Source organism: Equus przewalskii, chromosome 21 (genome assembly GCF_037783145.1).
Source record: "Equus przewalskii isolate Varuska chromosome 21, EquPr2, whole genome shotgun sequence".
Lineage (NCBI taxonomy): Eukaryota > Metazoa > Chordata > Mammalia > Perissodactyla > Equidae > Equus > Equus przewalskii.
In genome coordinates, this window is record NC_091851.1 from 6,508,371 (window position 1) to 6,534,075 (window position 25,705).

At 41.1% G+C, this 25,705-nt stretch overlaps 1 protein-coding gene and 1 long non-coding RNA gene across 12 annotated transcripts in view; one reads left to right on the forward strand and one right to left on the reverse strand.

Annotated features, from left to right (window-relative positions):
- The window catches only part of LOC139078132 (uncharacterized), a 22,791-nt gene extending 18,386 nt beyond the window's left edge, over nucleotides 1-4,405 (forward strand). Inside the window, exons 2-3 of the long non-coding RNA XR_011530930.1 lie at nucleotides 3,484-3,694; nucleotides 4,041-4,405. This is a non-coding gene — a long non-coding RNA (uncharacterized lncRNA). The remainder of the gene's footprint in view (nucleotides 1-3,483; nucleotides 3,695-4,040) is intronic.
- The window catches only part of ZNF133 (zinc finger protein 133), a 26,263-nt gene continuing 2,309 nt past the window's right edge, over nucleotides 1,752-25,705 (reverse strand). For 3 of the 11 annotated variants that reach the window (XM_008525390.2, XM_008525387.2, XM_008525389.2), the window contains exons 2-4: nucleotides 8,027-8,153; nucleotides 7,459-7,554; nucleotides 1,752-3,679 (exon numbers count right to left, since the gene is read on the reverse strand). In XM_008525390.2, the coding sequence (XP_008523612.2) occupies nucleotides 1,932-3,679; nucleotides 7,459-7,554; nucleotides 8,027-8,147 (1,965 nt within the window). In that variant the 5' untranslated portion in view covers nucleotides 8,148-8,153 and the 3' untranslated portion in view covers nucleotides 1,752-1,931. Of the gene's footprint in view, nucleotides 3,680-7,458; nucleotides 7,555-8,026; nucleotides 8,154-8,265; nucleotides 9,868-14,451; nucleotides 14,530-25,705 lie in introns of those variants that run through there. The other 8 variants (XM_070588771.1, XM_070588769.1, XM_070588770.1 and 5 more) reach the window with 6 other exon arrangements.

Consider the following 25,705-nt stretch of genomic DNA (forward strand, 5'->3'; position numbering starts at 1 on the left):
TAAAAATTGAAATAGAATTTTAAAAATCATGTTTCTTGTCCATATGGGGGACAAGTCAGTAAGCCCAGATTCATGATATTTACAGGAAGGAATTGATGTCTATCTTGGAGGCTATCTCCACAGTCCGCTCTTGGAACACCAACCTTCATGTCTATCCCATGTGAAATACTCACTCATCACTAAGACCCCCAAAGTCTTATCCCTTTACGGCACTGGCTCAAAGTTCAGGATCTTGTTATCTAAAGCATGTCAAGGTACAGACGATGCTTTATTTGAGGACCTTCGAACTAAAGCATATCTAACATTCAATGTTGATTCAGAGATAGGATAACCACAATAGTTACTCCCATTTAAAAAAAATGGAGAAATAGCAGACCCCTAACAGGCACTGGTTCATAAAAATTCTGAAATTCAGCTGGGCACACATCACAGTCCCTTGAGTAGTGCCCAGGACTGCCCCCTGAGAGATTCTCTATGGCTTGTGTGTCTGCACTCCAAGTTATTCTTCCTTTTCTATAAGAAATGGCCAATGTTTGCACCTTAGTAGATTTCTCAGCTTGGCTCCCTGCCCATAGACTGGATTTTTCTGTCCTTTTCAGGCCAAGCTGGTGTCTCTATTAAAATCTCATGAGTTTCCTATGCTTCTTATTGAAGTTCACTTCAGTAGATGAAACCACATCTACAAAGCTCTTCGAGTCCCTCTCTGGTATGGGTTGAATATCAGGGTGCTGTGGGATGATACCCTTAAAATGCATAGAAACCATTTTGTGTAGTTGAGAGGGTCTAGAAGCTGCACGCTTAAATTTTCTTAAGTCTTATAAAAAGGGTCTTACAGCTACACCCTTGAGATGATCTTTACCTTAAAGGCCACTTGTTTTGAGCAAAACCACTTTGGACTGGAACACAATGGGGGAGCTTTAAGAATCTTTAAATACAGCTAAATATCTTCACCCTTGTGATTGGAGAACTATCCAGGGTGTACGGCTAAGGGATCTTAGAACAGTTATTGGATGGCTTCCAGGGGTCCTGGGTCCTGGGATAGAGTCCTAAGGAGTACAACTGAAAGTTCTAAACCCTGGTATGATCTGGGAGTATGGCTTCAAGAGTCCAATATCCCTGTTATTGGAGGCTGAGGAGAGAATATGGTTACAGGTCATTATATTATTGGAATGCTGATGAAGTGGTGTAGCTGGGGGCAGCTGTGTATCGTCCATGTTCTTGGTGGTCTGATATGGGTGCAATTGGAAACTCAAGTTTCTGAGACTAGATAATTGCTTGGTCATAGCTGAAGGACCAGGCCCTGGAGCTGGAGTGCTGGGGACAATGTCTTGTTAAGGGGGCTCAAAGATGGGAGCATCAGGGACTAGAGCCTGAGAAAAAGCAATAAAGGTGGCTAGGGGATGCTTCAGCAAAGGCAACAATATAGATGTTTGAGAGCTAGGAGGGGAGAGGCAAGAAAGGGAGCTGTCACAGAAGCCAAGGGAAAAGGGTAGTTGCAGGTGAACAGATTACTAGAGGAAGCTGTAACTTCTGGAAGATTCCCTCCCCTCACCTAAAATCCCTGAATACAGTTCCTAGATTCTCTCCCTATACAAATGACCAGACTTTCCAACAAATACAGGAGTGACTCAGTTCTTTTATCTTCCGAGGAATTGAATTCTTGTGGAACTGTGGGCTTAGGAGTTCAAGATATCTGTCCCACTCCTTATTCCCGACCTTTACAGACGAGTGAATGAGGTATACAATCAAGCTTACAGATTTGTAAAGAAGCGAAGTTTATTGGAACAAAAGGCCACAAAACATGAAGACTTAGTGTGAAGAAAGTAAACTAGGTCAAATGTCCTTTGATCACTTACGGAATGCATTTTTCTACTCCATTTCATGAAAGTGTAAAAATTGTGATTATTTAGTCCTCACCGCCATCTTCACTTTCAAAGAGAGTGTAAGGGGTCAGACGATTGTCCGGAACAGGCCTCAGAGGCCGGGTGGGGTGGTGGTCTCTGGTGGACAGATTTCATCCTCCTGTGTCTACTGAGGTGAGACTTCTGGCTGAAGCCTTGCCCACACGTCTTGCACACGTAAAGCTTCTCCCCCTGGTGTGTCATCTGATGTAGGACGAGGTGTGACTTTTGGATAAAGCCTTGGCCGCACTCTCTGCACACACACAGCTTCTCTTCTGAGTGTGCCCATTTGTGTGTGATTAGGGCCGACTTATTGCTAAAGCCTAGCCCACACTGCCTGCATGTGTAAGGCTTCTCCCTCGAGTGTTTCCTCTTGTGCCTGATGAGACCCGCCTGGTGGCTGAAGCCTCGCCCACACTCCCTGCACACATACGGCTTTTCCCCTGAGTGTGTCCTCTGGTGTGCAATGAGGTTTGACTTCTGGCTGAAGCCTCGCCCGCACTCCTCACACACCATAGGCTTTTCCCCTGAGTGTGTCCTCTGGTGTCTGATGAGATTTGATTGCTGGCTGAAGCCTCGCCCACAGTCCTTGCACACAATGGGCTTATCCCCTGAGTGTATGTTCTGGTGTCTGTTGAGGTGTGACTTCAGACTAAAGCCTCGCCCACACACCCCACACACATAAGGCTTCTCCCCAGTGTGTGTCCGCCTGTGTGAGATGAGGGTTGAATTCTGGCTAAAGCTGTGCCCACACACTCCACACACATAAGGCTTCTCCTTTGAGTGTGTCCTCTGGTGGTTGACAAGCGTGGTCCTCTGCCTAAAGCATCGCCCACACTCCTTGCAGGCATAAGGTTTCTCTCCCGAGTGCGTTCTCTGGTGTGAGATGAGGTTCGACCTATCACTGAAGCCTAGTCCACAATCGCTGCACACGATGGTCTTCTCCTCTAAGTGTGTCCGCTGGTGTCTAACGACAGCTGACTTCTGGCTGAAGCCTTTCCCACACTCCCGGCACACATAGGGCTTCTCCCCCGAGTGTGTCCTCTGGTGTATGATGAGGTTTGACTTCTGACTAAAGCCTCGCCCACACTCACTGCACATATAAGGCTTTTCGCCTGAGTGTGTCCTCTCGTGTATGATGAGTGTTGACTTCCGGTTAAATCCTCGTCCACATTCCCTGCACACAATAGGCTTCTCCCCCGAGTGGGCCTTCTGGTGTCTGGCAAGGCTCTTCTTGAGACTAAAACCCTTCTCACACACCCCGCACACATAAGGCTTCTCCCCCGAGTGTATCCTCTGGTGACTGAGCAGGTTTGTCATCTTGCTGAAGCCGAGTCCACACTCTCCACAATTGACTGTTCCAAACCCTAAGACTTCTATCCTCTTCAACAATGTGTCTGTTTCCTCGGGGCTCCCCGTCTGAGCTGGGCTGGCCTCTATCTCCACGCCTCTGACGCCGTTCCTAGAGCTGACTGGCTGCCTTTGGGGTGGCCTGGACAATGCTCCTAAAGTCCTTTTCTTCGTCTTTCCAAACAAAGGTTTGGTACTTTCTCTCTCTTGACCTTCTGCTCTATCACTCCAGGAACTTTGACCAGAGGCTTGTGGCTGCTCCTTCTGGTCCCCCGGGCACGGATCCCCTGGCTGGACGTGATCTTCTGGACATGAGCATGTGAAGATCCAGGGGGGATGATTACACAGCACGCGCTGCATGTGGACTTTCTGACTGGAGAAATCCGGAGGGCAGAAGGGACAGAGGTGGAGTTCTGGCTTTGCTTCTGCTGCAGAGACAAAGTGTGAGTCAGAACTGAGATTTGGTGGGGCAGCCCAAGCACTTCCGCCTGGTCTAATAGCGAGACTCAATTCCCTGTTCTTTAAAATGCCTCAGGTTTAAGGGCTACCCAGTCAAGACTTCCTTTATATGACCCACTTTTACAGCCCATCACATCTTCCATTACAATCCAGAAAACCCACTCCTAAGATCTATTCTATGTTTCAGACTATAAAAGCACCACAGGCAGTTTTGGCTCTGTAAATAGGGCCAATATGCAACAGTCCCCCCCCCCACTACAATTATCTTCCAACTCACAACCACCTACACTGGTATCAGCCGTGTCCACAAGTATTTTCTTTGACTGACAGATACCTAACCAGAGGACCCATGTGGAAATGCCGTTACGTCTTTCCCTATGTCCCTGTGAGGACAGGGATGGAGGGAGCAAGCAGTCATTCAGACTGGAGAACCCCTAGTGTAGGAAGCAGCGTCAGAGCGGCTAGAGAGATCATGTGTGAGACAGCCCAGCTGGCGTTTCCCTACCCACTAGGAAGTATTTATTACAGGATTTCTTCGTGCCAGAATTTCTACAAGGCAGTAGGCTTTCAGCAATGGGCAACACAAACACAGTCTACGCCTCCAGTGACTTAAAAGAAGCTCCCTCTTGGTGCCCCTGACCAATCCAAGCCCTATTAATTTCCATAATTAAGCTAAATAAAAATTTCCCCAGAAATCAGTGGAAAAGAAACATTGTCTTCTTATAGTATCTCTTGTGTCAAAGATGTCAACACTGAATGAGTTGTTCCATCACAACTGGTTCTAGTCAGCCTAAGGCAATAAATGACCACACAATTTGAGAAACCAGGTACAGATCTTACTAGACCTACTTGAACACTCTTTCTTTGATCAGTGTCAGATCTTAGATCAACACTCAGCTTTTAAAAACCAACTGTGTACACATCTACATTCCAGAATTATTCCATCCTACGTAGAATGCCAACGTATTTAGAGATAGGGCCTTTAAAGAGGTAATTAAGGTTAAGAAAGGTCATAAGGGTGGGACCTTAATTCAATATGACTGGTGTCCTTATAAGAGGAGGAGGAGACAGCAGATGCACACAGAGAAAAGGCCATGTGAGGACACAGGAGAAGGCGGCCATCTGCAAGCCCAAAAGAGAGGCCCGTGAGCCACTGAACCTGCCGACACCTTGATTATCCAAAACCTACGAGAACCGTCAGCCTCCAGAGCTGCAAGATAATAAACTTCTATCATTTAGCCCACGCAGTCTGTGGTGTTTTCTTCTGGGAGGCCAAGGTGACTATGACAGACTTGACTTCCTTTGGCCTGACCTTCTTTCCTATCACTGTACTCAAGGACCTACAGAGCTGCCTCAAAGTCAGCCCCCAAGTAAGTCCATGAAACTCATCAGTTGTTACAGCAAAGTCCCTATTAAAAGACAACAACTCTTGGTTTGGCATAAAGTGTAATACCAGCTACAAAGCACCCAAATCACATTATTTTTATTTAAAAAATAAAAGAGTGAACACAGAAATACCATAACAAAAAAATAAACAAGAAAGTGAGTGCTAAGACTAACAAGAAACAAAGAAAAAGTCAAAGGAATATCACATGGAACAAAGAGATCTCTAATGTTAAAAACGTCATTAATGAATGAGACGCTATTATCATGAACCTTCATATGCCTGAGTATACTGAAGTGCAATATAAGACAAAAACTTAGAAATATATGGAGAAATGCTAAAAATATGACTCTTCCTAGCAGATCGAAAATAAGACACAAACAACTTGAAAAATAGGAAAAATTTCTATCATATATGCTATGGTCTCTTGATTCTAAGAATTAATTGTAAGGCTCTCTTTTAAATTTAATAAAACTGAAAGAAATAGACAATTTCTTCCCCAGAAAAAAAAACACATACTTCTCTCTGTGTGTGAAACATTTATAAAATTGACAAAAGTATTTTAAAAATTAAAAAATACATACATAATTCTTTAAAGTTATCTACACTTCTATCATTTAAAAATAAGGCCAAATAGAAAGAAAAATTGCCAGAAACCCCTTTCCCCACTCTCTCCAATCTTGCCCCCACTGGCCATGGTAAATAACAATACAGACTTCTATGTTCACATAAACATACTGATACATACTTTTTCACACACTTCTTTTTTTTTAATAAATAACTGAACTGGTAACTATTCTTCAACCTTTTCATTTAATAATGTAACCATTAAGTATCTGAGTTATTCTGTTAAGAAGGTAAAGGACAATTTGCTCATCATTAATGAACACATAGGAAATATCATCACAAAAACAGAAAATTATAATAAAAGTAAATGGAAATGATAGAAGTGAAAAAGACAATATCTGAAATGAAAAATTCCCTGGCCAGGGCTTAACAGCATACTGGAGATGCAGATGAGACAGTAAACCTGAAGACGGATCAACAGAAATCAGCCAATCTGAAGAACTGCCAGAAAAAAAAAATTAAAAATATGGACAGGCTCAATAACCTGTGTGACAATATAAAAAGGACTAAAACACATGTAATCGTAGTCCCACAAAGGGAGAGAGAAAATGAAGAATAAAAAAAATGTGAAGGAATAACATCCAAAACTTTCTCAAATTTGGCTCTAGTCATAAATTTATTGATTCAAAAATTTCAGTGAATCCCAAGCAGTCCCAGTGTAGTCAAACTGAACACCAAAAACAGACAGAAAACTCTGAAATCGGCCAGGGGTGAAAAAAAAAGGTAACAAAAAATCAGGGTAATAATTGTAGAAAAGACAGCTGACTTCTCATCAGAAACAATGGAGGCAAAATCAGGGGAACAATATCTTTAAGGTGCTGAAAAACAATCTGGGATTCTATATCCAGTGAAAATATCTTTCAAGAATGAAGGTGAAATAAACACACATTCAGAAAAACAGAATGCTAGTGAATACACTGCCATTGGCACCACAAGAAATGCTAAACGAAGTCCTTCAGGCTGCAGGAAAATGCTACCAGGTAGAAACTCAGATGTCCAGAAAAAAATGAAGAGCATAGAAAATAGTAAATTATCTGAATGAGTATAAAAGAATATTTTTTCTCTTGATTAAAAAAAATACCTGTGTTTAAAACAAATATTTTAACATCGTATTAGGGAGTTTGGAATGCATTTGGTGTAATACAAATGACAACTACCGAATAAAGCCCGTGGGGGAGAGGGGTAATTGGAACTGTGCAATTGCAGTATTCTTATGATTTACACAAAGTGGTGCCCAGAATAAGAAAAGTTAAGGCTGTGTATCGTAATCCCTTAGAGCAGGGCTCAGCAAACTTCTTAAATGGCCAGATAGTAAACACCTTCCTGGGTGAAATCCATTCTTATCTCTCCATTTTTTACAACTCCATTTCAATTTCCCAACTGGCTTTTTACCCTTCCTTCCTCCCATTTGGCTTGCCTTTTTTCTTTAGCTCACTCAGTTTTTTTCCCACATTCTCACTTCATCTTTCAAAAAAAACAGTAACAAGAGAAAGAAGCCTATGAATGTGGGAGAGAACTGAGTCAAATAGAGAGGGCAAACCCAGTGGAGGAAGGCCACAAGAGACCAGGAAAGCTCGAGTGAGGATGAAGGGAGGCCATGCCAGGCAATGCAAGCAGCAGCCCAGGAGGCCAGGAGCATGGCTTCCCTCCCCAGCAGCTGAGTGAGGTCTCCTCCTCACTCCCATCCCCTCAGCTGCCTGCAGCTCTGTGCTCCATTTGCCCAGTGTCCCCACTCACCTGGACAGGTGGCTGGTGGGCCTTGTGTCTCCTCTCTCCAGGTTTCCTTCCCTTGCTCCAGCTGGGTGATGAGTTTTGGTTTAGAAAATGGAATTCCTGTTCACAGGAAAAGAAAACAAGGTGGCTGTAGATTACAGGCTCAAGTGCCAAACTGGGTGGGGAACTTAAAAAAGTGGTAGACAAGACATGAGAATAGTGAGCTGTCAGCGATGGAAGGGACGAGTCGGGAAGCGGAGCTAGGATGAGAGCACACTGACTCTACTCCATGCTGGGAAGAAAAACACCTCCCTCATTTAAAAGAAGGTAACCTAGGAAAAGATGTTATGCTTACCCAGAGAGGCTGGGGGGAAAGGCCTAGAAATGCAGAGTAGCACACACAACACACACACACACACAGATCTACCCAATTCATCTCTACAAAATCAGACCTTCCCTGGGGAAACGGAACAGATTGTCTTTTCTTTTGAATCCAACCGAAAGGCAAAGTCAGAAAGCAAGATGGCTGCTTCAAGCACAGCCTAAAATGCCCAGCAGCAAGAATGTGAGTCCTAAGAGACGCCAGGCTTACCCAGTGAGACCAGGTTGCTGTAGTTCTCCAGCATCACCTCCCTGTACAGGGACCTCTGAGCAGGGCTCAGCAGCAGCCACTCCTCCTGGGTGAAATCCACAGCCACATCTCTGAATGCCATGTGTGCCTGAAACACAAAACACAGCCCTGCTCACCCAGCAGCCAGCCTTGCCCATGACTCAGGTGAGGGGCAGGGAGAGGGCGGCCTGGGGGAGTTAGGGGAGACATCTAGATCTTGCCTTTGTCTGTAACCCTGACGCCATGCGTTTGAAGGCCTTCCAACCCCTGTCGCTATCTGGCCAACAACACTTGTGAATCTACACATTCAAGATCCTGAGTGGGCTGTCTTGAGGTATACATGCAAAGAATGGAGTCCCTAAATTTTGTGAACTTTAAATCCAGGCTGAGGGAAGAGCAAACAACATATAAAAATTAAACAACAGTAAAGCAACAAACTTCCGAGTTTTAAGAATTTAAAAAGAATAGTCTGACTGACCGTATTAGTATTGAAGCATCTGAGTGACTGACGTTCATACAAAAATGGCAAAGATCAAACTACAACTCAGTCCTTCCTCTAAATCCCACACCCCTCTGGCCTTCTCGGGCCTGAGAGGCACAAGCGGGGAGTGGTGAAGAGCACAGACTTGAACCATACCAACCTGGGTTGGGGCCCACTTCCAGTGAACTAGTGCCTCAGTCTTCTCACCTGTGAAATGTGGGTACCATTAAACTCCTGCCTCACACTGTGGGTGCTCAGGGTGGACCTCCTGGCCACTCAGTACACGAATTTATCTCTGCACTCCGTTCTCATCCCCCTGCCCAATTTTACTCTATTTCAATACTATTTCAAAATGGAGGGTACACTAGAAGACAGACATCAGAAGAGGTTTCACGAGATAGGGTCGGGAACTTGGAGGTCTTGAAGGAAGAGCAGGAATCAAGGGAAGAGGAAAGTGCTAGATATGCCAGATGAGGCATGTGGGGAGCAGAGGAGAGGACACTGTGAGCTGAGGAAGAGAGAAAGCCCGCGATGAGGACAGGAGGACTACCTGGGAGGAATCAAAGGCACCTGGTGGTAGAATACAGAAGAGACTGGGTGTAGCAGTCGGTACACTTTTTTTTACTGTAAAATATATACAAAAATTTTACTATTTTTACCATTTTTAAGTGTACGTTGCAGTAGCATTAAGTACATTCATATTGTCGTACAACCATCACTACTATCCATCTCCAGAACTTGTCTGTCATCCCATGCTAAAACTCTGTAACCATTAAACAATAACTCCCTCCTCCCCGCAAATCCTGGTAACCACCATATTATTTTCTATCTCCATGGATTTGGCTATTCTATGTGTTGCAAATAAGTGGAATCATACACTATTTGTCCTTTTGTGTCTGGCCTATTTCATTTAGCATAATGTCTTCAAGGTTCATCCATGTAGAAGCCTGTACTCAGAATTTCCTTCCTTTTTATAGCTTAAAAATATTTGATTGTATGTATATACGATTCATCCATTGATGGACTTTGGGTTTTTATCCACCTTATAGCTATTGTGAATAACACTACCATACCAATTGCTTTCAGTTCTTTTGGTTAAATACCCAGAAGTGGAATTGTTGGATCAAATGGTAATTTCATGTTCAATTTTTTCAGGAACCAATGAACTGTTCTCCACAGTGGGTGCACCATTTTACATCCCAACTAGCAATGTAAAAGGGTTCTAACTTGTCCACATCCTTGCCAACACTTGTTGCTTTCTGTTTTGTTGATAATAGCCATCCTAACGGGTGTGAAGTGGTTTCTCACTGTGGTCTTGATTCGCATCTTCCTAATGATTAGTAATGGTGAGCATCTTTTCAGGTGCTTACTTGCTGTTTGTATGTCTTCTTTGCAAAAATGTCTCTTCAAGTCCTTCGCCTACTCTTGAATTGAGATTTTTTTTGCTGCTGTTGTTTTTGAGTTATAGGAGTCATTTATATATTCTGGATATTAATTACTTATATATGTGGTTTGCAAATACATTATCTCTCTCTGATGCACAAATAATTTTAATTTTGATAAAGTCCAACTGATCTATTTTTTCTTTTGTTGTCAGATTTTTGGTGTAATATCCAAGAAATCATCACTAAATCCAATTTTATGAAGCTTTTCCCTATGTTTTCTTTTAAGAGCTTTATAGTTTTAGCTCTTACCTATTAAGGTCTTTGCTCCATTTCGAGTTAATTTTTGTATATAGTATTAGGAAAGGGTCCAACTACATTCTCTAGCATGTCAATATACAGTTGTGTCCTTTCCACAATGAATGGTCTTGGTACTCTTGTTGAAAATCATCTGACCATATACGTGAGGGTTTATTTCTGGGCTCTCTGTTCTATTCCATTAGTCTGTAATTCTACCTCTCTGCCGATACCACAGAATTTGGATTACAGTAGCTCTGTACTAAATTTTGAAATCAGGAACTTGAGTCCTCCAATTTTGTTCTTCTTTTTCAAGATCGTTTTGGCTATTCAGAGTCCCTTGAGATTCCATATGAATTTTAAGATGAATTTTTTCTATTTCGACAAAAAAAAAGTCATTGGGATTTTGATAGGGATTACATTGAAGCAGTTTGAGTACTATTGTCATCTTAACAATATTAAGTTTTCCAATCCATAAACACACAATGTCTTTTCATTTATTTCTGTCTTCTTTAATTCTTTCAGTAATGTTTCGTAGTTTTCAATGTACAAGTCTTTCACCTCCTTGCTTAAGTTAATTCCCCAGTATTTTATTTTGATGTTATCGCAGGTGGAATTTATTTTGTTAATTTCCATTTCAGATCGTTACCGTATAGAAATGCAACTGATTTTTGTGTGATTTTCCATCCTGCTACTATGTGGAATTTGTATATTACAATTCTAACAGGTTTTTGTGTTTGTGTCTGGAATCTTCCCTATGTATAAGACCATGACATCTGCAAACAGACAATTTTACTTCCTCCTTTCCAATTTAGATGCCTTTTGTTTCTTTTTCTTGCCTACTAGCTCTGGCTAGAACTTCCAATACTATGTTCAGCAGAAGTGGCAAAAGTGGGCATACTTGTCTTATTCCCGATCTTACAGGAAGCTTTCAGTCTTTTACCATGGAGTATGCTCCTTGTGTTTATCACATGTGGCCTTTACTATGTTGAGGCAGTTTCCTTCTATTCCTAGTTTGTTGAGTGTTTTTATCACAAAAGGGTGTTGAATTTTGTTAAACGCTTTTCTGCATCAATTGAGATGATCATATGCTTTTTTTCCTTAACCTATTAATGTGGTATATTACACTCATTGGTGTTTATATGTTGAACCACCCTTGCAGTGCAGGAATACATCCCACTTGGTCATGGTGTATAATTCTTTTAATATGCTGTTGAATTCAGTTTGCTAGTATCGTGTTGAGGATTTTTATACCAATGTTCATAAGACATATTGGTCTGTAATTTTCTTTAGTGTTTCTGTCTGGCTTTGGTATCAAAGCAAAGCTGGCCTCATAGAATGAGTTAGGCAGTGTTCTCTTTTCAATTTTTTTTGGAAAAGTTTGAGAATTGGTGTTAGCCCTTCTTTAAATGTACGGTAGAATTCACCAGTGAAGCCATCAGGTTCAGGGCTTTTCTTTGTTAGGAGGTTTTTAATTACTGATTCAATCTCCTTACTGCTCTCTTCAGAATTTCTATTTCTCACACTTCTGTCTTGAGAGGTTTCATGTTTCTAGGAAGTTTTCCATTTCACCTAGGTCATCCAGTTTGTTGGTGTACAATTGTTCATAACACTCTCTTACAATCCTTTTACTTCTGCAGAATCAGCAGTAATGTCCCCACTTTTATTTCTGATTTTAGTAATTTGAGTCTTCTTGTTTCCTTAGTGAAAGTTGCAAAGGTTTTGTACATTTTGGTAATCTTCTTTTGGTTTTGTTTATTTTCTCTATTATTTTTCTATTCTCTATTTAACTCTGCTCCAATCTTCGTTATTTCCTTCCTTCTGCTAAGTTTGGGTTTAGTCTTCTTTTCCTAGTTCCTTAAGTTGCAAAATTAGCTTGTTGCCTGGAGATCTTTCCTCTTTTTTAGTATAAGTGGTTACAGCTCTAACTTTCCCTCTTAGGACTTCTTTTGCTGCATCCTGTAAGTTTTAGTATGTTGTATTTTGTTTTCATTTGTCTGTGAATATTTTCTAATTTCCCTTGTGATTTCTTCTCTGATCTGTGGGTTAAGAGTGTGTGGTTTAATTTCTACATATTTGGGAATTTTTCCGTTTTCTTTCTGTTATTGGTTTCTAACTTTACCCCATTGTAGTGGGAGAAGATATTTTGTATATCTGTCATTTTAAATCTATTGAGACTTAATCTGTAGCCTAACACATGATCTATCCTGGAGGATGTCCCATGTGCACTTGAGAAGAATGTATATTCTGTTTTTCTTGAGTAGAATGTTCTGTATATGTCTGTTAGATCAAGTTGATTTATTGTGTTCTTCAAGTCCTCTTTCCTTACTTATCTTCAGTCTGGTTGTTCTATCCATTACCGAGGGTAGGAGACTGAAGTCTCCAACTATCAGTGTAGATTTGTCTATATCTCCTTTAATTCTGTCAATATTTGCTTCATATATTTTTAGGGTCCGTTATTAGATATGTAGCATGAATAATTTTTATATCTTCTTGTACTGAATCTTTTATTAATATATCATGTTTTCCTTGTCTCTTGTAATCTTTTGAATTAAACTCTATTTTGTCTAATATTAGTATAGCCACCCCCACTCTCTTTTGGTTATTTGCAAGGACTATCTTTTTCCATCCTTTTGCTTTCAACCTATTTGTGTCTTTGGATCTTAAGTATGTCTCTTATAAGACAGTATATAGTTGGATCATGTTTTTATAGTTGTTATCCATTATGCCAAATTCTGTCTTTTGATTGGAGAGTGTAAGCTATTTACATATCATGTAATTTCTGATAAGGATGGACTTACTTCTGCCAATTTGTATATGTTTTCTATATGCCTTATAGCTTTTTTGTCCTTCATTTCCTACATTTCTGTCTTCGTTGGTATTTAGTTGATTTTAGTACAACTGTTAAATTCTCTTCTCATTTCCTTTTGCATATATTCTATATATATATTCTTTGCAGTTACCATGGGGATTAAATGTCACATCCCAAAGTTATAAAACTCTAAATTGAATTTATATCAGCTTTACTTCAATAGCATACAAAACTCTTCTCCTATACAGCTCCATCCTCTCCTCCTGTCAGTTACTAAAGTCACAAAATTACATCTTTATGCACTATGTCCAAAAATATAGATGAATTGTGTTTTTCAATGCATTAGTCTCCTAAATCATGCAAAAAACAAAGAGTGGAGTTACAAACCAAGGTGATAATAACACTAGCTTATATAACTACCCTTTTATTTACCTTTACTGGAGAATTTTATTTCTTCATACGGCTTTAAGGAACTATCTAGTGTCCTTTCATTTCTACGTGAAAGGCTCCCATTAGCATTTATTGCAAGGCAGGTCTAGCGATAATGAACCTTTTGTTTTTCTGGAATGTCTTAATTTCTCCCTTACTTATAAACAGTTTTGCTGGATATACAATTCTTAGTTGACAGTTGTTTTCTTTCAGCACTTTGAATATATCAATCCACTGCCTTCTCGCCTCCAAAGATTCTGATTAGAAATGTGCTGATAATATAAGATGACCCCTTATATTAACAAAGCTTCTTTCTTGCTGCTTTTAAGATTCTCTGCTGGCTTTGGCTTTCGAGGGTTTAATTACAATGTACTTGGTGTGGGTCTCTTTGAGAGTTTATCCTAGTTAGAGTTTGTTGAGCTTCTTGGTTTCTTTTCATGTTTTCTCTCTCTCTATTGGTATTTTCATTTTGTTCTTACATTGTTTTCTTGACTTTGTTCATGTCTTCTGCAAGTTCTGACAATCTTTAAGACTGCTTTTTTAAAGTTGTTGTCCAGTAAGTCCCCCATCTGGCCTTTATCTGGAATGGTTTCTATTGATTTTTTTCCTTTGAATGGGCTATACTGTCCTGTTTCTTTGTATGCTTTATGATTTTTTTTCTTGAACATGGGATGTCTGAATCTTATAGTTTGGCAACTCTGGAACTCAGATTTCTCAAAATTTGTTGTTTTCTTGTTTTGTGTTTTTATTGTTGTAGGGTGCTGAGGTTTAACCTGAGGTGTAAACCTAACGTTTTTCTCAGGTCTTTTCTAATCCTGTGCATTTCCAGGGGCATGAGTGGTAATTTTCTAAATTGACCAAGTCATGGGCCAAACAGGCTGCAGGTCAGATAAGTCGTACTTCCAGGCCTAGAGCTGGACTCTGCCAGGTACCAAGGCAGTCAGGACAAGAGAAGAGAATGTGTCCATCCTGCGACAGCCAGTGTGGAAATGCAGGAAACACTCACCGTCACCCTGGCTTTCCGGGACCCTGTGGCCATTTTTCCTGGTATCCCTAAAGAAGGATGATATCTCAGAAGGCAGATCTGGGTAAGGAAAACAGAAATGAGAGGGTATCAGCTGGAAATGTTCTCCCCATGAGTGAGGAACGGCCAGCTCTCCAACCCTACAATTGGGGGAGGGGCAGCACGATAGGAGGTGTTAACAGTCTGGTTCTTTACCAGGGCCCTGAAGAAAGGTCCAGAGAGCCAGGGCTGCAGCAGGTTCAGTCTCAAACTCTCCTGATCCCAACAAATAAAATGTAGAAGGACGTTTCTGAGGCCATCTACTTGACAGCAGACAGTGTTAATGCATCATTATTAATCTGAGGGATTGTGAAAATGGAATTGTGGTTGTTTTTCAAAGAAATATATATTGAAGTATTTACGGATGAAAATAATTCACAGGCTTGCTTTAAAAACATTTCAGAAAAAACTGGACCAAAAAACCCTCCAGGATTATAAAGTAAAAAGTTTAGTTCTCTTTCTGGACTCTGCCCCAGGCCCACATCCTTCCCCAGGGAAACTGCTGTTAACAGTTCAGTGAGTAGGCTTCTTTGATTTATACTTTATCTCTTTATTTTCACTCATATTTGTGTACATGTGCAAACAATGTTATTTTCCTGTAAATAAAAGTCATCTGCATTGTTCTTTGACTTGTTCTCATTTAATATCTTGGGGCTATTTGTACACCAGTGCTCAGAGACCTAACTCCATTCTTCTTAACAATGGTCATACTATTTCCATCGGCAGACCACATTTTCTTTCACAATGTATTCCTCTGTCAACTGACTGTGAGATTGCAATGTCTGTCTATCACCAACGAAGTTACAAAGATTACCTTTGGCACGCGTGTCAGTATTTCTGTCTGAGTGATAAAGGAGTGGAACGAGTGGCCTTAATACTGAACACACATTTACACTGTAGAAATACCCTCCAAAGGCATACCAATCCATAAACTCAAGAACCACACATGAGAGTGCCCCTTCCACATTTTTGACAATACTTGCTTCCATCATTTTTTTTGAATTATCAATGTACTGGGTTAAAAAAACACCCAACTCACTGTTTTCACTTGCCTTCAACTCCAGAAAGTAGGAAAAAAACAAAAAACTAAAAAAACAGAAGAAAATGTTTTTAAAAAGAACAAGAATTAGTAAATTAAAAACCAACAGCATGAGATTCTGACACTGATAGGACAGCTTATATCAAACTAACCCTCTTACTACTAACTATAAACTCTAGCCAAAATATAAAAAGCAACTATTTGAAGACAAAAGCAACCAAAAGCATTCAAAAACTCAAGGGGATATAACCCTTAAAGAAGGGACACCCACTGGTGAGATCCGTATTTAACTAGCTTTTCACCTGAAGGTACTCCCTAGCCTGTGTGGCACCCAGGGAACAGATCCATCTGCAGCTCCCAGACTTCCTGGAAACTATATGGCAAAATCCTAGAAAGGTGGGAACAACAAAGGATGGAGCCCCAAGTGTACACATAAGCTCCTCCTAAAATTTCAGGCTGAACGCTGAAATAAGGAATCATAAGGCAAGACAACAAGGAGCTCAAGTGGATAATAAGAGCTGGAAGGCTGAATGAGCTGTGCTGAGATTTCAGCTACTGTTCACCACAAGACAGAGCAAGTTTAGAGTTCGAGTCCAAATGAGTAAGAGAAGATTGCTAAATACTGTAATTCAGCTTCCACTGAAACACAAGTAAACTAGAAAACGTACATCCTTTCAGCATAACTAGACAGAGAAGGTCCTAACTTCAAATTACCTGTAAACACCTACGTAAAAAAACCCAAAAAAGCAAAAACCACTAGACCAGTGAGCCACCTCCTATACACCCTACATTATAGGCCACTGCGGAGGACAAGGGCAGCTGGCGGGGAGGGGCAGGAAACTAGACGTGAGAGAAGAGAGGCACTAACACCAGATTTAAAATTGACTGAAAACAACCCTAAGAAAAGAAGTGCTATGTATGTTAGAAAATCCTGCAAAAGTGTACTGATAAGTCAGAACACTTACTACAGGAAAGGGACTGAAAAGTGTAGGCAGAAAGAGAAAAGGAAGTCTTAGAAAAATAAAGCTCTGGGAAAAAGGGGATTACAAGCAAGGAAAAGGCATCCTTCGGGAAATGCAAGGTACAAGGAGAAATTCAGGGTCCTGCAAAACAGAAGAGAGAAAAAAATGAAAAGACACACATCCTCTCATTCCCCTGCGATCCAGTAAAGAAACCATGCTAGCACTGACAGAGAGTTTTCACGAACTAGAAAATTTCAAAAACACTAGAATCTGACAGTTGTATGCAATCTTCATCTATAGAAAACCAAAGCAAAAAATGATAATCCAAAATTCAACTACAGAAAATTCCACCAAAGAAAAAAAGGTGACACAGAAAAAGCCATAACAAAATACTCCGAGCTGAATTAAATATCCTCAAACAAACATCTGGGAATATAAGAAATCACCTTGGATCAAAAATTGAATTCTGTAACTATGTGAGGTGATGGATGTTAAGTAAACTTATTGTGGTAACCATTTCACAATATATACACATATCAAATCATTATGTTGCACACCTTAAACTACTATATGTTAATTACAGCTCAATAAAACTAGAAAAAAATTCAAAAGCCAAGAACAGAAATGTACAAAAAATTGAAGAAACAAAATGAGAGTTGACTGAACTTCAGAAAGAAACAAAAGACACAATATTATATGAGAAATAAGACTAAATTACAAGACACCAATGAAGAATGGATTGAAATGAAAACATGATGGGCACTGAAGAATAGCAAGAACACCACTTAAGAGAACAAAAATGAAAGAAAGAAAGAAAAAGGGCTCTTCCTGTTAAGCAGCCTGACGTGATCTCTGAAAACGGTTTGTTACTCACTTGACCCAGAAAACCTTACAAAATCATGCAAATCAAGAAGTTCAAATCTTCATGTTCACTTTAAGAACACTCGTGAAACTGTGTTCCTCAAGGTTATGCACATCTGAAAAGCCACCAAAGATCTGAAAATGTCACTTTACAAAACAGCGTGTGCCATTCTGTTATTACAATGGTGGAGTTGGTAGGTGTGCCCAGGCCAAACAGCAGGGCTGGACACGGGGTTGGTGGCCCAAACAGAGTGCTGAATTTTTACTGCACGAGCTTAAAAATGCAGAGAGTAATGCTGAACTTAAGGGTCTGGATACAGATTCTCTGGTTTTGAGCACAGCTGGGTGAACAAACCCCCCACGATTCAGCACAGGACACACAGAGCTCCCTGGCAGACCAACCCTCTCCCTGCCACACTGAGATGATCCTCACCGAAAAAGAGCAGATTCTTCCTAAGCCAGAAGAGGCGGTTGAACAGAAGAAAAAGATATCCCAGAAGAAACTGAAGATATAAAAACTTATGGCCCAGCAATAAATTCAGCGTAAAATAAGTGCAAATAAGAGTAAAAGCAGAAAAAAAAGAAATAAAAAGGGTTAACGAGAAAGTGGTTAAAAAGGAAAACAGGCAAGGAAGGAATATCATTTGTATAACTGTAGTTCCCGCAGAAGAAAACAAACAAAAAAAGGGAAGAGAATTAATATTTAAAACTATAATCCAAGAAAACTTGGCAAAAATGGACAACCTGAATTTAAATATGAAAGAGGCTACAGAGTACCAGAGAGGCTGACTCACAGCCACCAACTGAAGGAAACCTACCAGAAAAGCTATCAAGCTCTGAAGAACAGCAGCAAAAATCCTGAGTGACTCTAGCAAAAAACAGACCAAACATCCATCAGACTTATCAAAATTATCATTCAATCCTTTTGCATTACTGGTAGGTAGGTACAATGGTGCAGCCACTATGGAAAACAGTATGGCGATTCCTCAAAAAATTAAAAATAGAATTATCACATGATCTACTAATTCCACTTCTGGGTGTTTCCCCAAAAGAATGGAAAGCAGGGACTTGAACAGATATTTGTACACCTATGTTCACAGCAGCATTATTCACAACAGCTAAAATGTGGAAGCAACCCAACTGTCCACTGATAGATGAACAGGTAAATACAATGTGGTATATACATACAATGAGACATTATTCAGCCTTAAAAAGGAAACTCTGACACACGCTACAACACGGATAAACCTTGAAGACATTATGCTAAGTGAAATAAACCAGACAGAAAAGGGTACACATTGTACGATTCCACTTACATGAGATACCTAGAGTAATCAAATTCATATAGACAGAAAGTAAAACGGTGGTTGAGAGGGGCTGAGGGGAAGGCGAAAGAGGAAGCTATTATTTAATAGGTACAGAGTTTCAGTTTAAAATGATGAAAAGAGTTCTGGAGATGGATAGTGGTGATGGTTGCACAACAAGGTGAATGTACTTGATGCAACTGAACTACAGACTTAAAAATGGTTATAATGATAAATTTTATGTTAGATATATTTTACCACATTAAATAAAATGCATGGCAAAAAAAATTCATCATTCAAAGCAAGGCAACAATGGAGTCACATTTACAAGAAACTTAAGGAAAGATATTATGAACTAAAGATTTTATTTCCATCCAAGGGATTATTCAAGTAAGTAGACTTTAGAAAAATAGTTTTACACATGCAGGGGCTTGAAGAACTCCACAGCCAGGAGTTCTTTGTGAGGAATCTACTAGAAGATGAATATTAAACACGATGAAATATCACAGGGGAAATTTCAGGTAAAGGACTGAAGGTGAGCATTTATATAAGTACTTATGGATCTAGCACTAAATGGTGAGGAAGAGAGAGGAAGAAAAATACATCCTTACGACCATACGGCTGTCCTGATCAAGCAGAAAGGCCTCGAAAACGGGAGAAGAGAAAAGCAGAAAAAGTGCACTGAATGTTGTACAGGCAACAGGTGAGAGTTAAAGGGAAAAAGCAAAAATGAAATTATAGAATTTCTAAAAAATAATAATGAAAACACTATACATGTATGGAATTTATTTAAAACAGTGAGGTGAGGAAATTTTATAGCCTTAAACACTTTAGTAAAGATAAAACGAGAAACCGATGAACAGAAAAAAGTCCATTTATGAAGTCAAATCCTAATTTCTTTAAAAAAAATTAATGAAATAAACATGGCTAACAATCAAGAAAAGAGAGAAAATATAAACATTCAAAATAACAAACGACAAAGGGAAAATAACTATTGAATCACCAAAACACATCTTTAAAAAGTCATAGGACACTATTTTGCAGACCTCTATGCAAATAAATATGCATACCTACATGAAGTGAATAACTTCCAAGGAAAGATAATTTACCAAAATTGACCCTAGACAGTCATAAGGGAATTCTACCACACTGTCAAACCAGATGGTCCCAATGCTCCAAACACTGCCCCGGAATATTGAAAAATGAAGGAAAACTTCCTCATTCTTTTTATAAAGCAACTACGATACTGACACCTAAACGTGATGACAGTTCACAAAACAGAAAATTATAGACCAGTATCACTTATGAATATTGAAGCAAAATTCTAAGCAAAATATTAGCTAAGAAATTCTAACACCACAATAAAAAAATATTTTACCATGACAAAGTGGGATTTACCCAGAAATACAAGATTAGATCAATATTAGGAAATTATTATTATAATACACCATATTAATGAACAGATCTAAGGTGAAAAATCATGTTTGCTTTTATACACGCTGAAATATTAACAAAACTCAACACCCATTCCTCACTTAAAAAAAAAACTCAATATAAGATTGATAGATTTTTTAAACTTTTTATTTTGAACTAATTTTAGACTTACAGAGAAGTTGTAAAAATATCAATTCCCATATACTCTTCACTCAACTTTCTCTTCAGGGTTTCATCTGAGAAAACCCTAGTACAATGATCAAAACCAGGAAATTAACATTGACACAGTTTTATTAAGTAAACTACAGACTTTAATCAAATTTTGCCAGTTTTTCCGCTCATGTCCTTTTTCTGGTCCAGGATTCAACTGAGGTTCCCACACTGCGTTTAGTTCTCATGTATCTTTAATCTCCTCCAATCTGTGACGGTTCCTCTGTCTTTTCTTCTTTCACGAACTTGACACTTTTGAAGAATATCCCTCAATTTTAGTTTATCTGATTGTTTCTATGATTAGAATGAGGTTGGTTCATTTTTGGCTAGAGTGCCTTTGAAGTGATGTTGTGTCCTTCTCAGTGTACCATATAGAGGTTCATGACATTGATCCATCTCATTACTGGTGATGTTCACCTTGATCTCGTGATCACTTGGCTAAGGTGTGCCTGCTGGGTTTCTCCAATATAAAGTCACTATTTTTCCCTTTATAATTAATAAATATCTTTAGAGAGATAGTTTGAGATTATACAGATATCCTGTTTTTCTTCAAACTTCCACCCACTGATTTTAGCAAACATTTGTGGGACCTGTCTCCAACAGTTACTACTGTGGTGTTTACCAAAAGACGAAGTTCTATTTTCCTCTTTCATTCTAAATTCATTAATTGGAATTCTTCTGTAAGCAAGAGCTGTCGCTTCTCCCTCGTTTATTTGTTTATCCCATTACTTATTTATTTATATCAGTATGGAGTCGCATCTTGTCCTATGGGTTATAACAGACTATTATCACTATTTTGCTGCTCAAATTATTCCAGCTTCAAACACTGGGAACTCCTTCAGGCTGCCCTTGTTCCTGCTTTAACCAATAAATGTGGCACAAGTGACACTGCGGCAGTTACAAGCTTAAGTCTTAAGAAGGCTGGACAGCTTCCACTCTTGGGAGGCCAGAGATACTATGTCAGAATTTCAACTCCCCTGCCAGAGAGACCACACAGAGGCAGAGGCCCCGACACTCCACAGAGAGAGAGTAAGGCCCAGCTGACTCCAGCCCTCCAGCCAATTAACCAAAGCACCAAATACATGAGGGAACCATCTTGGATGTTCCAACTCAAAAGAGTCCCCAGGTGAATGTGGCCACAGCCAGATCTATGACTCACACAGAGCAGAAGAACTGCCCAGCTGATCCTCGTAAACCCAAGGAATCGTGAGGTTGTACATGGTGGTTTTTCTAAGCCACCATTTTGGGGTGGTTTCTGCACAGCAAGCAATAATCAGAATGTTTCCAGACATGTTGTGCCTTCTCTCTACTCAGCTTTCTTAACGAGCATCTTCCTGATCATCCATATGCCTACTCAGGCACTCTGACTACTTCTCTCCCTGCCATTATCAAACCAATTACCACGGCCGACTGACTGCACTTCTGAGAATTCCCTCAATTGTTCCCACTCCTACACCTGCTGGGGGAGGAGGACAATGGCAGTAGTCCCTCCTGATGGTCTCTGCAGACCATCTCTCAACATCCCACACAGCCTCAGCCATTCCTCCCAGAATCAGCTCTATATACACATGATTCGATTATGTGCTCTTTAAATATTTATTAAGCTCCTACTGTGTGACAGGCATTATTTTAGACGCTGGGAATACAGAAGTGAACAAAGAAAAACATCTGCCCCCACTGACATGAAAATCTAGAGGAGGAAGATGGACATATTGAATGAATAAAACAGTGCATCAGAAAGTGATGAGTAAGATGAAGAAAAATAAAGCAAGGAAGCAGAAGAGCAGTAACAGAAGTCGGGTGGGGTTCTGGAATTTTAAATGGTGATAAAGGAAGGCCTCCTTGATAAGGTGACTGTGTAACGATCTGAAGGATGTGAGGGAGTGAGCCAAGTGGACAGCCTTGAAAGGAGCACTGTAGGCAAGAGAACAGCCACTGCAAAGGCCCTGTCGCAACAGCCAGCCTATGGTCAAGTACAGAGACAGTTCACTATGGCTCCTGGGCCATGACTGAGACTGACTGGAGGAGATGAGGTTCAAGTATAAATGTGGGAGGAGATCGCACCCAGTCTTATAGGACACTGGTTCTGACTTTGACCGTGATGAGAAGCCACTGGAGGGTTTTGAGCAAATGCATGACATGATTTGATTGAAATTTTAAAAGATCCCACTGGTTGCTGTACTGATTAATATACTTTAGGGGGACAAAGGAAGAAGCAAAGAGATCACTCAGGGCTATGATCATCTAGGTGCGATGGTGGCCTGGACCACGGTGGAAGCGGAGGAGATTGGAGATTGTTGGAGTTTAGATTTGCTCATTGGGGATGGAGAATAAGAGCAAGAAAGGAGTCGAGCATGAGTGCAATGTTCTGCACCTGAGCAATCTGAAGGAGGGAATAGCTATGTCTCTGCTCCCTTTTAGAGCTAAACTCCCTGAAAGAATTGTCTGTACTCACTGCGGTGCAGCATGTTTGGGGCAGTTGATCAGAGTTTGCTGTTGGACACATTAGGTTTGGGAGACGCAGGAGATATCCAGGTGGAAGCATGAAATAGACAGCAGGAGTCTAGAATCTGCAGATGAGGGCCCAGGTCTAGGCTGAACCTCAGAGAGATGGCATTAAGGCCTTCCGAGTGGACAGGGCCACCAAGGAGAGAGTGTAGCTGGAGAAGACGAGGTTTACGAGCTGAACCTGTGCCTTCAGTGGGGGTTTGGGAGAAGAGAAGCTGGCAGAGGAGACAGAGGAGGAGCAGCCTATGAGGTCAGAGGAAAACCAGGAACAACCACGTGAGAGGATATTTTAAAAAGAAAGAAGTAGGCAAATACGTAAAATGTTGCTGGGAACTGAATATGGAATTTAGCCCCAGGGAGATCACTGGTGACCTTGACAAGAATATTTTTAGTGGACTGAGCTGAAAAAAACCTCATTCGAATATTTAAGACAACGGAAGGATACTAACGGAGACAGCAAGTACAGACATTTCTTAGCTCCTTGAAAGGGAAGGAAAGGCATAGGCAATAGCTGGAGGGGGATCATGGTCACTGCTCTGTTCAAAACCCTTTACTGAGTGCCTCCTGCCCTCAGACCAAGTCCACGCTCACTAACTTGTCATTTAGTGCTCACTCCAATAATACCTAAACCACATCTTTCCACTGACTCCCCAAGTGAAGTTCCCTTGCAGCCAGCAAGGATGACATGTGTCTTCACACAGCATCACCACTCCATCTAACCAGCTGTCAGCATTGTAGCAGCGACCCAAAAGGAGCAAGACGAAGTGCTTGACTCTCAAGGAACGGCCTCACAGTCCATGGAACAGTCGGACAGACAGTCACAGCGCTGCCTGAGGGCCCCAGAGTCCTGACGCGTCCAGTGTTCTGCTGCTGACAGGGAGACTGCGAGTACTGCCTGGGAAAATCCAGGAATGCTCTCCAGCGGGATCTGAGCTCAAGCAACAGGAGTGTATACCGAAGCAGAGAGGCGTGGAGAAATAAAAGAGCATAGAAGGAAATATATCTCCATGCAGCTGTAAAACAGGGTCTGAGACAGGTGGGTGGTAAAGAAAGAGGCTGAAAAGGTAACTTAGAGAAGTTGGAAACAATAACAATCCCAGCTAATAACTACTTAGTACTTCCTATGACCAGGCGCCCTGACCTCATTGCAAGTGTTATCACACCCAACATCCCTGTGAGGTGGACAGCATTATGATCCCCATTTTATAGATGAGGAAAGGAAGGCTCAGAGAGGTCAAGTAACATGCTCATAGCCACATAGCAAGAATCTGGGGAAGCTGCGATTTGCACCTGGGCAGTCTAACTTTAGAGTTTGGACAGAAACAATTAGAAAGATTACTAATTTCTAAACTCTTTCTAGCAGGTTGAATGAGAAGATCAGTACTTACACCTCAGGAACCATCTCAAGAGGCATGGGAAAAGAGGGATAAAAAGGTGAAGAGACAGGAAGCTAGGGTGGTACAGGAGTGGACACAAAGGGAAGGAGGAGGAATCAAGGGACGCAGCATAGGTGGAACTGAGAGGACGCAACAGCCAACCAAATGGGAGCTAAGTTTGGAAAGAACAGAGAGCCAAGGAGAACTGAAGAGGCCCAGCTTGTACCACGGGTGGAAGTGGCAGCTGTTAGCCTAGGTCACCAAGGTCAGAAGAAATGGGGGAAGAGAGGGAGGCAGAGACAGGGAAAACCACCATGCTGAATTCCAGATACAGCTCCCTCTCCTGCCTCTGCCCAGGGCTGCTCAGAGGAAAAGGAAAAAGAGATTTTTTTAAACAATTGGGGAAAGAACTACTGATTTTGCTGAGTGTAACAATGAAATTGTGGTTATGTTAAAACAGAAGTCCTTATGTGTTAGAGATGCCTACTGAAGTATTTGCAGGTAAATGATATGATGAGGATTTGCTGCAAACTACTCTAGCAGGGAAAAGGGTAAGTGAGGGCACTGGAGGGAACAAGAACAGAGTGTTGGTAACTTCACAGAAGACAAGCCCTGGGAGTAAGCAGTCTGAGCAAAACCTTAAGAGAAGGAGTGCTGGCGCAAGGATGGAGGGGTCATGAATGAGGGCACCAGGTCTAAAGAACGGTCCCAGGGGAAACCATCACCCTTACAACAGGCTTTGTTTCCTGGGGAAAACAGCTGGGCTCTGATCCCCAAATAGGATATCGCAGGGCACAAGACGTCAAAGTCGAGCAAAAGAAACATTCCCGTGGTTCACACAAAAGGTAAGCGGTCCCCACCTGAGGCAGGGCTGTCAGGGGCCCAGGAGTCCTCCTTTTGCCCACCAGGCAGTCCTCTCTGGACAGGCAGGAGCCGCAGGGGACAGAGCAAGAACAAAAAGGCTCAGGAGAGTCCCTGGAAACGCTCAAGCTCCAGCAGAGTAGGGCTTCCTTGTCCTTAAATGCATCAGCAATGGATCTGCCACAGAAAAGACTGTGTGCAGCTTGCAGGGAACAGAGCTGGACGTGGGCTGTGAACGCAGCCTGCCCTCATATGCTGCTGACACTGAGCAGGAGCTGCTCCTCTGTCGCCTTTGTTCTTAGTAAGGAAAGTTAATACCCACCGGCACTTAGTATATACCAGAGACTATTCCAGGCACCACTGGAGTTTTACCTCATTCTATCCTCACAACGACCCACTGAGGGTACCATTTATTATTTCCATTTTACAGATGAGAAAATTGAGGCACAGTGAGGTCAGTCTCTTGCCCAAGGTGACCCAGCTATAAAGTGACAGAACCTGAATGAAATCTGGCTGTAAAGGCCATATTCTTAACCAGGAAGGGCAGTGTTGGCAACCTCTGGGTTGTAAGGATTCTCAGTATATTCATTATGAGAAGAAGCAAGACTGGTAACGAGGTGATAAGTGTTGACTCTGGGTGAT